The sequence below is a fragment of the Thamnophis sirtalis genome, unplaced genomic scaffold, assembly GCF_051295495.1.
Source record: "Thamnophis sirtalis isolate CommonGarterSnake01/CBP01778 unplaced genomic scaffold, rThaSir2_p1.2 scaffold_2, whole genome shotgun sequence".
Classification (NCBI taxonomy): domain Eukaryota; kingdom Metazoa; phylum Chordata; class Lepidosauria; order Squamata; family Natricidae; genus Thamnophis; species Thamnophis sirtalis.
The window spans coordinates 168,013,135-168,029,784 of record NW_028261382.1 but is presented as its reverse complement, the minus strand read 5'-3'; the positions used below and the strand labels follow the sequence as shown (position 1 = coordinate 168,029,784).

Below are 16,650 nucleotides of genomic sequence, written 5' to 3'. Positions count from 1 at the left end.
AGGTTGGGTTGTTACTTTGGAGTATATGGAGTATATAATGTGAGGTTGTTATTTTTTTAATAGGCTTGCATTTCTAATTTGCTGCTATTTCTTTTGCTGATGAGGATTTCCAGGAAGGTTTGTCTGTTCTTTTCTTCTTCCCTTTTGAATTTTTATTTAGTGGAGATGTTTTTGTTTCGTGCATCTTCTCTACTTGTCCCTTTTTTTTTAATTATGACTAAGGTGTCATCTACATATCAGATCCATGCTTTTGGTGGGCCTGTATGAGAGTACTATAGTTTCTATAGTACATTATAGTCTCTGCTATGAGTCCCGAGTGTGGTGTGCCTCTGGTTCGTTGATATATTTGTTCATCAAACTGAGATCATGACGCAGAGTTTAATGAGGTCCATGATTCCAGGTATTTCTATGTTAGTTTATTTGGCTAGGCAGGTAATACATTGTAATATGTACTATGAAGAGATGACGGCCTAGAAACATAGGAGACTATGAATTCTACCCCACCTTAGGCACAAAAACTGCCTGAATGATCTTGTATTAGTCACTCTCTGAGGTCAACCCATCTCATAGGCTTGTTGTGGGAATATAGGAGAGTATTATGTATGTTCACTACTTTTAAGTTACTTAATGACGGTGCAATGAACAATAATAATAAAAAGGATAAAAATGCCAAATCCAGTCTAAACATCTGACTGACTGTGCAACTTACCATAATACTATGTTGAAGAAGTTAGCAGGAAATCGTGATTGGACATGAAACCAAGAGAAATGTGGATTATCTTATAGAGATGACAGACTTTGCTTTGTTTAAGAAAAGCAAAACTTTCTGTTCTTGATGAAAGAGAATGAAAGTATTTCATTCCAGACTCCCCAAGTGTTACGTTAATCAGATAAATGCTTGTCATTGTTTTTCAAAATGGGAATAATTCTACTACCATTCAGGTCCCAATCTGATGAAACTGCCTGGCTAGTATTTTTGAATCTCATGTTTAAAAAGCATGTTTTTAAAATCCATTAAACTTTTATCAGTATCAATTTCTTTTATCTGCTTCATTTGAATCTGTTTTATAACTATTATACTTTTAGGATTATTAGTGTTGAGAGGCAATATATAATCATAACTTTTCCCACTAAACTTTAGTAGTTTTCAAAGCTAAACTTGATAATGTGGTTTGCATTTTGAATACAGGATTAAAGTAAAAAGTTTAGTAAACATTTAATACATTTAGTAAAAAAAAATTGAATTTTATAGAAAATTATGCATGTATTGAGGCTAGCTAAGCCTTCAGTTGTGAAACTCCCTCTTGCAAATTGACTGCTGCAGTGTGAACAACTTATTTTTATGGAAGGCCTTAAACTGTTAGTGATTTTTGTAAGGCTATTTATTCTCCCTGTTGTTTTCATACTTTTATCTACTCAGGTGTATTATTCTTTTAAAAAAAGACACAAGCAATTGATATTTACCCTATTTTTACTCTTTCTGTATTGTCTTGATTTCTTACCATTGAACTTTTAAGTTAGAAAGTTAAGGAACTAATATTTTAAATAAACTCATCAAGTACTATATATTATATATGTTCCCTTCCAACAGTTCAAATGGGAATTATTGTTAGATAAATGCTGCTGAAGAAATGGAACTTGCAAGTAGCTTTTACATTAAAACAAGTCTAGAATTCATTAGAAATGTTGAACATTTTGGTGAGGCTCTATGCACCGGTTGTTAGGATAAACTGAATTTAGAATACACAAGAAATTACCAAGTTACTTGCTGACACTGCTTAACAGGGTTGGGGCAAAACATTTAAAAGCAGGGCTTTGGAAAGCTTTGGAACCCATTTCCAGCTTTCTGTATGTCTTTTGGTCCCAGGCAGAACTATTTTCATATAGAGACAATGTCAAAAGCAAACACAAGAACCTTTAAATGTGGCTATTTTAACACATTAATGGAGTTGTTTGCTCATGCTACAGCCCTTTGCACGACTCCTTTCCTCAACAAAAATCTTGATATCAGCACGTTACTGATTCCCAGTGGGTTTCCTGGCAAAATATAGTGGGGCAGCAAAGGGCAAAGCTACACGTTAACCAAGTAGCCATATACTGTAAATTTAAAAACATGCAAAACTAAATAAATAAAAACTAAATGATACTGTATTTCATTCTGTAGGGCCATGCCAAAAAATATTCAGTGTCCTTCTCTGGATAGTAGGCTAGATGGGTGACCGCAAAGAAATGTCTTCATAATACGGTAACAGTATCCAGCTTACTTTATGCCCTTCCCACAAATACATACAGTATATGGCACCCACAATGATGTTTATCAGTAGCAGATTAAGAATACTAAAATAGTTTTTAAAGGGCATTTTATGGTTGTTGTAAACCTCTAGTTGAAATAAGATTTCTCTCCTTAATAACTGCTTTGTGGTATTGCATTTATGTGTCTGTATGTAGAGTTTATGTATATATAAACATAAACAACAGTGAAGCAATATAAGTCTAAAGTGTATTAGCTGTATAGCATTAGAAGCCACATCCACACAAAACAGAACTCATAACTACTGATTAAAATTGCCTGTACAATAATATATCCCCTTTATAAAATTAAGTGAACTTCTACCTGCATATACAAACCATTCCCTCAAACACACACACACACACACATTTCCCTCCCTCTTTTAATGCATTCAGGAGTGGGAGTAGCTGCAGTGAAAATGGAGAAGGTACATAACTGGGTGAGGCAAGGAGAAAGGTAGATAAATAAGAATGGAAAGAAAAGACAAGCTGTTTTTAAATGTCACAAAATGGTTCTGTTTGCTAGTCAAGCAACTGGCTAATAAAAGTTTAATCTTCAAAGCTATCCAAGTTTTTCAGCAAAGAAATGTACTATCGTGCTTTGTACCTCATGCTTAGTCATGATCTTTTTCATAAACTATTTATTAGATATGTGAAGTGCTTCGATGTGGAAAGAGCAGCTGTCTGTGCCCTTTAATACAGCTGCATCTTTTTCTGAAAGTATGTGCTTATCTTCCATTGCTGCATGTAATCCTGGGAAAAACGTGGAACTTCCAGACAAGTGCCATTGTTTGTGCTGTGAAGGACCCCTGTAGAATCACTTCTAAAGGGGCCCACAATCCCAAATGATTATCACCAGTTCCTCCCATACTCCTTTGTGCTGATGAGTATCCTCCTTGCCCTCTTCAAAAGGATTAGGAAAAATTGGCAAAATTACTTTCTTTCTCTCATCACCAGCAGAAATCCATAATTTCGGACTCCATTCGGTAATTATGTGTGATGAAGCAGCTTTCATGTATAAACTGGAAGCTGCCTAATGGTACAGAAGACCATATGCCTCATAGTCAACGTGAGGAATGATGGTTTTGCAAAGGAGAATGACAAAATTATCAATGAACATACTTTACGACTTTAATACTTTATCATCTTCAAAAAGTGTATCCAGACGTAAGTATAGAATATGCTAAAATTTGAATTACTGAACAGTTTAGTTAATAAAATGGTCTGTTACAGAATATAAAATCAAATAAGCAAAAACATTTATAAAAATCTGAAGTAACACTCTGTATTCTAACACAATTGTCCTATACCAATTAAATACAGTATAGCAGAAATAGAATATAAATTACATTCTTTACAATAATTGCAAAATACTAGGAGTTAGCTTACTATACATACAAATCAAACAGCAGTAGCAGCAGCTTGTCCATAAGGTCCCATTATCTCAATTACTCTCTAAAAAGTCAAAACTACAGTAGGCCATTCATATTTCCTTTTTCTTGAACCATTTGCTACTTTACATATATCCAACATAGTATCTATACATGGAATAATTCCCTAAAACCCTCAAAGCATAATACAAGTTCATATAAAAATATATTTACAGATGAAATCACCTCAGAACATTTTACCCAAATCTCGTCACACAGCCAGCAACAAACAGTGCATTTTTTTGTACTTGTGATGCTGTACTGCTATTTTCTTTCTTGTGCCCGTGTTTTTAAAAAGCAGTAATACTGTTCCTGCATTTAGAATGCTTGGTTGGCATGTACACACACACAAAAATGCCATATGTACAATATTTAGGCATTTTAAATATTTCCAATAAATGTCAAGTTGACACAGTGGCAGGCCCATAGGAAGACAAAACATAAAATCAAAGTGAAAACAGTATCTTCAGTGTTCATATTAAACAAAAGATATACGGTAGCGTGATGCCAGGTGTTAATCTCTAGAAATATGGCACCAAGCTGTCAGTTAAAACGTATCCATACCATTAAACCATGATATAAACAGCATGTGTATTAATCTAATACAAATTCTTTGGTAATTAACATATTGTAGGTTTTCCCTCAGATGTATATTTACATCCCGTGACCTTTTCCATCCAATAAAATATTCTGTATAAAATGTGACCCAATTTGTTCAGCAACATTCAGTAAAACTCACAGTTTTATCTACAAACAGTGCATTGATATACATCCATTCTCAGGAATCCAATTGAGCTCAACGGGGTACATATCCAGCTTATGATAGGATTGTACTCTAATGTGCAACCGTGTTTGCCTTTCGGGTAGACAAATGATACACAGTCAAGATAGTCTATTTTTTTAAAAAGAACCATAGAATTGTATCTGTGATTCAAACATTCAATTACATCTTAAAACTACAACTGTTTTGAAAAAAACTGTCCCCCCCCCCAACCCTCAGTGATATGTGCAGCAAGTGCAAAACCAAAACCAACTTCAGTTAATCCAAGATTTCCTAATCTCCTGTTTTCTAGAAAAAGCAGAAGCTGCTGCATCTCCTGACTGACAGAAGGCTTCTGCTTTGAGAGAGGATGATCCTTGAAATGTTGAACTCTTCAACTTTTCCACACTGGACAATACCTGAGATTGTGAAGTTCTACTGCGTAACTTGACTTGAGCTGGTGATTTAGCAAGGCATTCGGGACGAACAAATATCCCATGTTGTGGCTTGCAATGGAAGTATTCTCTGCCTTTTACAGTTCCATCATGTTTTCCTGAAAGCAAATAAAAGTTACACTATCACCTTGTTATGCTGCAATTTTAGTAAGAATTAGATTGAAAGATTTATAACCATCAGAGGAATTGATTTCTAGAACTATGCAAATATTCCTTAAAATATTATCGTCTCTGGACTGAGATTCTCCAGCTAAAGGAAGAACTGTTTTGTGAGGAACTGTTTTAGTAGATAGTGAATTTATTGCAGAAGATGTCTCTTAACAAGTTTATAATTCCACTCTACTAAGACAACATGAGAGAGCCAGTTTGCCTTAGCAGATGAGAAGTGCTGACCACAAATAAGGGATCTTGATTTCCAGACCTCTCTTGGGCACAAATCTAGTTGATTTTGGTCAATCACTCACTCTCTCAATCCTAAGAAGAAAGTATCAGTTCTGAAAACATTGCCAAGAGATCTCCATGTATACGCCCATGTAATCACCAAAAGTCTTTTCTTCCCACTGTTGTTAAGTGAATCACTGCAGGGTTCAAGTTGGTAACACAGTTATTAAGTGAATCTATCTTCTCCACTGACATTGCTTGGCAGAAGGTAAGCGTATGAAAATGCAACTGTCATAAATATGAATCAGTTGGCAAGCATCTGAATTTTAATCATGTGATCATGGGGATGCTGCAACAGTCGTAAGTGTGAAAAACAGTCATGTCACTTTTTTCAGTGGCATTGTAACTTTGAACGGTCACTAAATGAATTATTGTAAGCCAAGGACTACCTGTATTACTAAATAATTTGCTGGTATAAGATTCTAAATATTTTATAGAAATAATTGAAATCTTACCCATTTGAATGTGTAATTCAATGCCAACCCAAGTACCAGTTGAAAAATCCACAGGCCCAATGTATCTTACTGTGCCAGTCTTATTATCATCAATATATACTTGCTCCCCTACTGTCAACCAGTTAGGATGTCCTTCAGAAATAGTATCTTCAGAATGTGGGGCATCTAAATGATTTTTTCTAACGAAATCACCTGCTGGGAGAGTTGCACACTGCTGGCAATTGGAAGACTCTTTTTCTCTGGCGTTCAACGAAGGATTTTCAACACTAGACAGCTCATATTCCACCGATCCGGATTCCAGACAGCTGAAAGCACTATCTTGGTCATGAACATTTTCTGAGAAAGATATGACAGAGTTCATTCCAGCTACTAAGAACTTTTTTTTTCTGTTAGAAGTTGTACTTGCGGAACATTCAAATTCTTTTGCGTCATCAACACCCATGAATTCTGTAAATGCATGATCCTCAAAAACATTTGAAATGTGCTCAACTGTTGCTTCTCGAGATGAAAATTCAATCTCAAGTTTGTTAGTGGAGGAATCCAAAGAGGAACACTGTAACCCTGGAGCATTTACACTTGTGCTTTCAGACACTTGAACTTCTGTTGCTAAGGCACAAGTTCCTGTGATTGGCGATACTGTTTTTTTACATTTAGCAAAGTCCCTTTCTCCCTCTGAAGCTCCTTGGTTTGATGATTTCAAAACATGGGTTAGGTGTGCTACAGAATGGTCATTTGAATCCAAATCCCTCGTCTGATTGGCTAGTTGGTCCGTGCTTTCACTACATGGAATAAGAATATCTGATAAAGTTGCATTAGAGGCACTATGAGAAAAATAGCCACTTGTAATACTGCTTGTGGTGGGGCTACGAGATACTTCTTTCTCAGTAACACAAGAGTTTGTACAATCTCCTTTAGTGGATAACCATTCCTTATTTTCCAGACTAGCATTGTAAACACTGAAGTCAGCAAATTCCACGGGCACATAGGGTTTCTTGTTATTAATCTCCAAATCATCATCTTCCTCAGAGTCCTGCTAAAGAATAAGAATGTGATATCAATATTCCTACATTTTAAACAAAGGAAAGATAAGTCATCAATGAACAAGGGATATGATTAATGCCTAAGTAAAGAAGTTACTGTGATATTGTTTAGAATAGAATCGAATCGAATAGAATAACAGTTGGAAGGGACCTTGAAGGTTTTCTAGTCCAACCCCCCTGCTTAGATAGGAAACCCTACACCACTTCAGACAAATGGATATCCAACATCATCTTAAAAACGTCCAGTGTGGGAGCATTCACAACTTCTGGAGGCAGTTGTTTCATTGATTAATTGTTTAGTCAGCATATAGTGAGAACCTAGTGTAATGTTTCAACAATTCTAGTAGTCTTATCATTTCAAAACTAGCAATTTATTACATCAGATAAAACAACATGAATAGTAACTATTTACTTCATTCATTATAATTATATTGAATTGTAATTATGTCAAATTATACATGCAAGTATTACAACTGATCTAAAGAAACGGTTACTTTTGTTAATTGTATTATCATTAAATTCAATTCAATTGAGGCTTTGGGTTATGGCAGTTTCCAACATGTAGAAACAAAAGGAAAAAAAATCTTATATTTTAATAAAATTATAAATGACTATTATGTAAAACAGAATGAAGCTATTAAATATTCAGGTTGTAAACTTTAAAAAAGGGTTTAATATATGTCTGAAACTCTTTTATAAATAACAGTAATGGGTACCTCCCATTAAATTCGCTTTTAATGAAGAATAATTTCTTTATTACATGTTAGCCTTGTTACAATGGAACAACATAGGAAAATAATGCTATTTTTCCAAATACTAAAATCTCCTGGCATGAATTTCATTTTATTTTACTTTGGTGGAATTTATTAGTTTTACTTTTAAAGAGCATCTGCTATTCATATTATACTCAACATGTGTTTTTGTATTAATGAAAGTTGTTATTTGCCAGGTCTAAGAAGCTCTACAGCTGGAATCTACAAAGATGTATAAAGTTTATTCAGAAAATGGCATGCATCCATCAAGATGTTTGATATTCCTTCACTCCCCATACTTTAAAAAATATATATATTCATTCTGTTTTAACAGTTTGCCAGAATGGATTACATGGTGTACAGTATGATTTAAGAAAAATGAACATGAAGCTATGTGGTGCAAAACTAAGTTCAGATTCCAGCATCTAAGAGTTTGAATAATATCAGGTTCTAATTTAACATTCTGATTAAACTATTATCACAACATAGATGTTAATATCATTCTCTAAAAATACAAATAATCTGTTAACTGTACCTATAACTTATTTATTCAGATAACAACACAATCAGAATTAATGCTGGAATTAAATGAAAATATGCAATTAACTATCACAAAAAACTATTAGCACAAGTGTATTGGGATGACAATTACAATAAAATATGGAAAATCCAGGAAAAAAAATCTAACATAAATGCCTACACCTTTTACAACATACCCATTTTACAACTTTATGCCCTAACATAATTGTACAGATGATCACACTTTTAAAAATCTGAATTATAAAAGGAATGCAATGAATCAGGCATTCATAAAACTTTGGTATTTAATGGATATTCAGATACTAGAAAATTTTCCTTTTTTCCAATGAAATTTTGTTCTACAATTTATAGTTTGAAAAGCAATGCACACTTCCAAAAATATGTTTAGTGCTTTAGAAAAAAAAGCACCAGTTCCTGGTGAATACAGAAATAAGACCTAGCAGTTTTCTGGACAATATGAATAGTCTGCCATTATCTTCTTCCATGTTGGTTCTTTCAATTTCCTAATCTAATTTAAGATGTGTGGGCTTCAATTGTCAGATTTCCACATGCAGCATGCATGCCACATGGATTAAATTTGCCAAGGTTGAAAAACACTGGTCTGGGGCCTCCTAGTTCTCTCCTATCTAGGGACTAACAGTGAGAACCCTGATGGCACAGTGGTTAGAATGCAGTATTGCTGGTTGACTCTGCCCACAGTCTGGAGTTTGATGCTGATGTTGACAGGTTGGTTTCCAATCTTCTGAGGTCAGTAAAATGAGGACCCAGATTGTTAGGAGAAATATGCTGATCTTATAAACTCCTAGAGAGTGCTATAAAGCACTGTGGAGCAGTATATCAGTCAGGGCAGTATATAGGTTTATGTGCTATTGCTAATACTAACCGGAACCAGCTTTGCTTAGCTTGGCTAGGTGCTACCATCTAAACTGGCCTAAAGTGAAATATTGCTTACTATGGCACTATTCAAAAGATCAGTTGCTAAAAAACCTAAACCTTATATGAATAGTAGGTAGCAATTATCAACCACAGGCAATCAAGATAAAAGGAATGTTCCTACCTCTCATAATAATGTGTAATTTTTATATGGCTTTGCAACCATCATTATTGCAAGGAAATTAAAATTTACGTAAAAGCTTCTATCATGACAGAAGACATAAATTATGCCTTTGGCCACCAAAGCAAATTACACCCGCTAATCTATGATTTAGCTCCAGAATTTCCATTGCAGAGTGATTCTTTGTTTCTACAATATCATTGTGTATTTTTGCTAAATCAGCAGCAGCCATCAACAGATAATTCACATAGAATGTATGCTGTTAACTATAATCTCTAACGCTCCAAACAAATTTGTCTCAATATGAAGGCACTACAGTTAAAGAGACTTTCCTTCAGTAGTTCAGGTATCTACTGCTGGGTGGCCACGGAGGAGACAATCCCAAGCTAGAAGTTGCCCTTATCTGCTGTTTCAGCTTTTAAGAAAAGAGTTCAAATTTTCTCTTTCAATCTGGCCTTTTGAACAGGATCAATAATAAAGCTAAGTTCTTCTTTACTGCATTTTACCTATTTTATATTTGTTTACCTCTTGACTATTATCACTGGGAGGGGATTCTTGTATTTTAAAAAAGGACATTATGATTGTCTTTAGGCTTAAATCTCATAGATCTTGTGCTGTTTTCTGAGACAGCTTCAAAAAATTAAAGCAACATTCTCTGGCCAACAATTTTTCCCCGTCAAGTGATTTTTGGACAATACTGTTCACTTATTAGTATAACAGACGTTGCTATTTTCTGATATATTCAAAGTTACACATTATAGCTATCTATTTTAACTATCTGAGCATGTCAAAACAACACTATGTAATCTAAATACAATACTTCATTCTGGAAATATATCAGTACTAAAAGTGGTTTGAAACATTCTGGCCAAACTTCAGTCATACTGTTACTAAAATTTATTTCAATGTCTTAGATCCAGTAATCTATAAAATGGGCTCACCATTCAACAGACTTTTTAAAACTAGTCCAAAATGGTCTAATCATTTCAGAATCTTCTTGTCTTATCCTTCATTAGCTAAGTTATCAACAATACAATATATCCAATCAATGTCCTGGAACAAGGGGGAAATTCCTGGCAACCCTCTTCTACTCTGAAGAATCCTTCCAGAGAAGAAATAAAAGCCAGGGCAAAATTAGTTTTTGGCAGCATTGTATCAACAAGACAATAAAAACCCACATTTTTTGTGCATGAATAAAGTGGTTTTACGTGATAAAAGCACTGAATCTTGACCAAGATGTTATTTGATAAATGCTTTTAAATAAAAAGGGAACTAAGCAATTTGTGGTATAGGCTATAATATTTAGCTGTCTATAAATTTAGAATGATAATTTAGAACATTGGTTACTCCATATGAGTTTAAGTTACATTACACGTTACTATAATATATTTAGATTCTAACATAAATGTATTGTTACCTTTGAATGTATGTCACAGGGTTACTATTCATAATAGTTAGCTGGTGCACACATCAGATTTTTATAACAGTTTAAGAATAAAGGGTTTATCAATATTCATATTACTGAACTGAAATGTTCACATGGAATATTCAACATATTTATTTATGAAATTTAGAGCTCCCAGCTCCCAAAGGATTCTGGATGCTTACACTAAAAGTAAAAAATATTAAAGGAAATCTCATGCATCTCAATCTTAAATTGCAAAAACATGGCTGTATACAAAATATACTTCTTGTAAAAGTATATTTTTAATGTATTGCTGTAATATATATTGGGCATTTTATATTCAGCTTTCCTGTCACATTAAGCATGGCACGACAAAACCACGCTCCACTAAAGCGCGCCCGATTAAACCGCGTCGCTGACATCATCACCAGGGCGACAACAGCGACCGTGGGGAAAAAAGGGCGCTTTAAATAGCGCTTTGAAAGCAAGCCGATTCAAGTTAAGGTAAGGGTTAGGTTTAGGGTTAGGTTAAGGGTTAGGGTTAGGGTTAGGTTTAGGTTAAGGGTTAGGATTAGGTTTAGCGTTAGGTTAAGGGTTAGGTTTAGGGTTAGGTTTAGGGTTAGGTTAAGGGTTAGGTTAAGGGTTAGGTTAAGGGTTAGGTTTAGGGGGGTTAGGTTTAGGTTTAGGTTTAGGGGTTAATTTTAGCTTTAGCGTTTACAGCGTGCTTTTTTCGTCGCGCTGTGATGACATCATCGTCGAGCGCGCTTTAGTCGAACGCGGTTTTGTGGTGGAACCCACATTAAGCAGTAATACTCTGAATTACTATGCAGAAAAAGACACTGAGTAAGAATGGCTAGATGACTTCAGCTAGAAATTGGCTTATAAATGTAATAGGAAATGTAGTACAGGTAGTCCTCAACTTAGGACCGCAATTGAGCCCAAAATGTCTGTTGCTAAGTGAGAAATTTAAGTGAGTTTTGCTCCAGTTTACATCAATTCTTGCCACATTTGTTAAGTGAACCACTGCAGCCGTTAAGTTAGTAACACGGTTGTTAAGTGAATCTGGCCTCCCCATTGATTTTACTTGCCAGAAGGTTGCAAAGGGGGATCCCATGACCTTGGGACACTGCAACCATCATAAATATGACTCAGTTGTCAAACATCTGAATGTAAATCAAATAACCATAGGGGATGCTGCAACGTTTATAAGTGTAAAAAATGATCATAAGTCACTTTTTTCAGTGCTGTTGTAACTTCAGACGGTGACTAAATGAACTGTTGTAAGTCAAAGATTACCTATAGTCATAGATTATAGTTATACATAGTTATACTATTGTCTTCAAACCCTGGTCCATGGACTGCGCAGAACAAGTGGCCAGAACGGGTGGGTACATGAAGCTCCATATTTGCAAGTGGTGTGCACATGCCCAAAACTGCCACCCCCTACCACCCCCACCACTACCAGTCCATGGAGTTGGGAAGGTTGGAGACCACTGGTATAATTGTTTAATATAATGGAATGCAACTAGAAAGATAGGGCTAAGATTTTTAAATATAGAAGAGAATAAGCATGTTCTAGTTCAGTGATGGTGAAAATGACACTATGGCATAAAGCGACACTACGAGCAGCCTGGAAGTCCTCAGGTGCCCTGGCAAATGGCTCCACGTGCCACCTGTGGCACGCATGCCATAGGTTTGCCGTCACAGTTCTAGTTCTTCTTTTAAGCATTCTGAAGTATGTTTAGTTGATGAGCCTTAAAACAGATTTGCCATATATTTTCTGTTGGTTTTGACCAAAATCAAAACAACAACAACAAAAAAACAGGATAGGAAACCTCTCAAATTCCAAAAACACTTGTCAAAAAAATTCCTAGTTCTCTAGAGCAAAGGTAAAGAGAAGGAAGAAAGAACCCTGCTTCTTGAAGGACTTTTCACTTCTCACTCTGTCCCATGCCCCACATCAACCTTTATTCAATAGTGTCCCTTGACTTTCTATATCCTATTATCAAGGAATTAAAAGGCTGGTTGTGAGAAGAGCAGGAAAATCTATTTTAATGCCCTGTTATGTGTGTTAAATCTGGATTTTGCCTTCTATATTTTATTGAGTTGGTCCATGCATGCATGAATGTGTGCACATATACATACAAAGTGAATGCAAAGTGAATGCCAAACTTGCCTGTTACATATTTTTTAATACTAACTGTGCTCCGTCTAAGGTAAGTTATCACTTTCAATTAAGTACTCTATAAATTAAAAATGAAAAGTTTTAGAAGACTGGTAAAAGTTGAATCAGAGTCAATTTTTCGGATTTCATTCCTAGTTTGGGGGGGGGGAATGAAAAAAAAATCTTTAAATCATATCCTCTTTTTAAAAAGTGAAATATTATAAATAAATGATTGGTCTAAAATATCAATGTATGGATTTTATCACTTTCGTAAGCACCACCATGCAATAAAGAATACTGTATACATGCATTTTCCCTTTATAGCTGGAGCGTAAATGCGTATTTACAATGGCCATCAGGCTTTAAGTCAGAAACGAATGCAACACTTACAGTCTTTGCCTCTTGTATGTTATTGAGTTCTAATGGCATGCTATTGCCATTATTTCCTGACGACAACACAACACAATCAGCATTATATACCTGAGATGATGGCATGCTCTGCAAAGGTTAAGATACACAAAACATCACACAAAGAAAATACTGACATTCAACCATGCATGTTAGCACAACACAAAAGGTTCTTATTCTCTTATTAAAATAATGTAGGCGTAGCAGTTAAATTAATTATAGAAATACATGCAAAATGAACTTTGACTTTAAAAACATTGCTTCAAACACAATGCTACAGATATGACAGCTCAGGTTAGACATTTATACATGCAAACATGTTTAAGCAAAAATATAATACATGCAAGAATGTTTACCAAAGTGAGGTGACAGTGAAATAGTACCCCATTTAAATAAACAGACCAAGTTTAATACCCAATTCCAAATGCTTTCATAAGCTGTGAGCTTCTTCCTAGGTAAAAATAATTACTATCCGCATATAAGGTCTAATATTATTACTAATATAATGTTACTAATACCTATATTTCTTCCTACTACAAAGAGGTACTACTTACCTCTTTGCTAAGTAGAGGCTGCATCTCCAGAGAGGCCTTTTTGTTCTCTTCTTTCACTGGCATTAATGGTTTGAAAAATTTGGGTGGTTGTGGAGCGAAAGCTTTAAATGAACTGATACTTGATGTCTGTAGATTCTCTGATTGCAAAATAAAAACACCACAAGCATTCATTATCTGAACATCAATTTAAAAATAAATCAGCAAATGTTGTGAAAGGCAAATAAAGCTGCACAAAATATCTGGTCATCAGTTTATTAATGTCTCTAGTGGTTTTGTTCTTAAAGTCAACGCACTGTTTATTCAGAAAACTAACAGAGGAATATTGATCATTTACATTTCTCAGATTCACTAATCCTATTATTCATCCTATCATTCTAGGAGAATGAGCAGCATCAGAAATTGATAAGCACCATTTCAAAGTTTGTTTGTTTTTAATGCAAACAGATGGTAAATATTCCATGAATAGTATCCAACACCTGGGAAATTTCCGTACAGCAAATACTTTTTGAACCATAAGATTCTTTCTCACCAAAACATCCTCTAATTTTGTATTCAGTTTACTAAACTGTTACTAGGTAGCCAGAGCATATTAAAGTAACATTTGTGGTGTGCAGCATTGAGGGAAGGAACAAAAGAGGAGTAATATTTAAAGGTGAGAAGAGACCACAAAGCTGCAGGAACAAGCTTTTCAGAAAGATTTCATCTTAACTAACTCAGTATGGTCCTGAATGGAAATATGCTCTCTCACTATTCTTTTTATTTATGTATTTTGCCTCACACCTTCATTAAATATGTTTTTGTGGTTTTGTTTCCTTTATCATGTCACCTATGTGGAGCTTGATATTATCTACATAGGTAATTAAAAACACACCACAATAACATTTATCTTTGACAATACTGTTTTAGCTTTTTTTCTTTAAATAGCTTTTTAAGAAATCATACTGCATAAATATGCACATAGTATGCTTCCCTTCTATAGAATTTTCTCCTGTAGAATTCACAGAGAATTTTCTCTCTTTGTAGTAATGTTATTACGCCAAATGCAACATGCACTAATGGCAGAACGCAGAATAATTTGCTAATAATTTGTTAAACAATGAAAAAGTTGTAACCCAGGTTCTCAAATTCAAATGAATATGGAAACTGCTTTATATAAAATGTGCTAATCATTGGGGGGCATTTATATGCATTGGAAAATGCAAAAATATTACATGTTATTAATTAAAAAATAAGTAAATTCCTATATTAAAATAACATTGTGGGCAATAAGAACAGTATAAAAACAAAAATGCATTGCCTTCTATGAAACAGTAAAATACTCATATGTATAATGAGATAATAAAAAGAATTTTTCTGTATTTATTAATTTAAATGATCACCTTCTGTATCTATTTAAGTGATCCCCAATAGATTGCCTTTTACCATTTCAAATGTTTTAGCAAAAGACCAGGATAACAGTGATGAATCCTTTTTATTACCTCATTAACTTTATAAGATAATACTATCAACGCATAATGCCTGGAGGATGCGTTGCTTGGCTGGATGAGCATATGAATGTAAAACCGCCCTTAATTAAAGGCATAGTTTAAGCATTAATCCTCTGGAGTCCTACAGATTCAGATCTGTACATATTAATACCACACCCTTAACATCAGAAAATAGTATCTAGAAAACTGGATCTAAGCCAGAGATGGGATATGGAAAAATCAAATATAGAACCTGAGAAATCTGAAGGAATAACGATATATCAAAATAAGGTAAGAAATCCCATATTTAAAAACAAATACGGGACTAAGAAATTCCAGATAGCCTATGCTTAAGATTAGGAATAATCTAAACTGCTCAAAGTTAGTGCAACAGGAAGAAGCTGAGTTCAATGCAGAGATGTTATTGACTTTTTTTTAAATTTCCTTTGTCTTAATATATTTTAGACTGTGTTTGTTAAAAATCTACACCGTGTACGGGCTCTGGGAAGTCGGGGGGGGGGGGAAGGGAGGTGGGGTCTTAGGGGGGAGGGGGGAGGGGGATATATAGTATGTGTTAGATTTCAAAGTAACGCGATTGCACTTGTATACTGTTACTCTTTAATTCCAGTGTAAAAATAGGTCAAGCTGAATATATTAATAGATAGTAGAAATACACCGAAGGGAGGAGTAGAGGGATAGAAGAAAGAGGGGTAGAGAGGGTGGGAGAGAGGATTGGAGGGAGGGTGAGAAGGGAGGGAGTGTATCAGGAGAGAGGAGTGGTAGAGGGGGAGGGGAAGTAGGGTAGAGGGGAATGATGGAGGGAAGATGGAAAGTTGGAGGGGGGCGAAAGAAAGGGTGTATGGTGGGTCGAAGAGGTACATTGGGTTTCTATTTTTGGGGGTATTATTGACAAGAGGAATGGCTGTGTTTATTGTTTAATGTTATATGGCCCCGGTTCTGCACAGTATATATGTGACTGTACGAAAATGAAAATGGAAAATAAAAACACATTTACAGTAAAAAAAAAAAAAAAGTAAAAAAAAAAAAGATAAGGTAAGAAATAGGGCTGTGTACCACTTAGAATTCAAAGACAAAAGGCACTTTGGAGTAATTGTGCAATATCTATTTGCAACTCCTTGCCCCAAATATATATTTTCCTGTGATTATGTTGCAGCCATGGAAGGCAGCAACACAATCTCAAAGAGATACAGCTCATTTTAGGAGTTTTAGATTCATGCTAGGGGGAAAAGCTGCGTTTTAAAAGATCTTTTCAACTTTGAATCTAAAATCCTGTATGGTATGGCTTTGTTAAAAAAACAGCGGACAAGAAATGACTTTCTATGTTTAGCAACATTATTTCTTGAAAAGGGTTAGGTTGCCAACAGAATCCTAGAAAGACAGATTAATCTGGGAATTCAGAGTGTCCTAAATTTGTGG

General features: G+C 34.9%; 1 protein-coding gene across 8 annotated transcripts in view; it reads right to left on the bottom strand.

Annotated features, from left to right (window-relative positions):
* Positions 1 to 3,395: 3,395 nt before the first annotated feature.
* Positions 3,396 to 16,650, bottom strand: part of KIF13A (kinesin family member 13A) — a 79,419-nt gene continuing 66,164 nt past the window's right edge. For 4 of the 8 annotated variants that reach the window (XM_087707406.1, XM_087707403.1, XM_087707405.1 and 1 more), the window contains 4 exons: positions 13,748 to 13,884; positions 13,176 to 13,283; positions 5,831 to 6,863; positions 3,396 to 5,032 (listed from right to left, as the gene is read on the bottom strand). In XM_087707406.1, coding sequence (XP_087563532.1) covers positions 4,755 to 5,032; positions 5,831 to 6,863; positions 13,176 to 13,283; positions 13,748 to 13,884 — 1,556 coding nt within the window. In that variant the 3' untranslated portion in view covers positions 3,396 to 4,754. The remainder of the gene's footprint in view (positions 5,033 to 5,830; positions 6,864 to 13,175; positions 13,284 to 13,747; positions 13,885 to 16,650) is intronic. The other 4 variants (XM_087707407.1, XM_087707409.1, XM_087707404.1 and 1 more) reach the window with 3 other exon arrangements.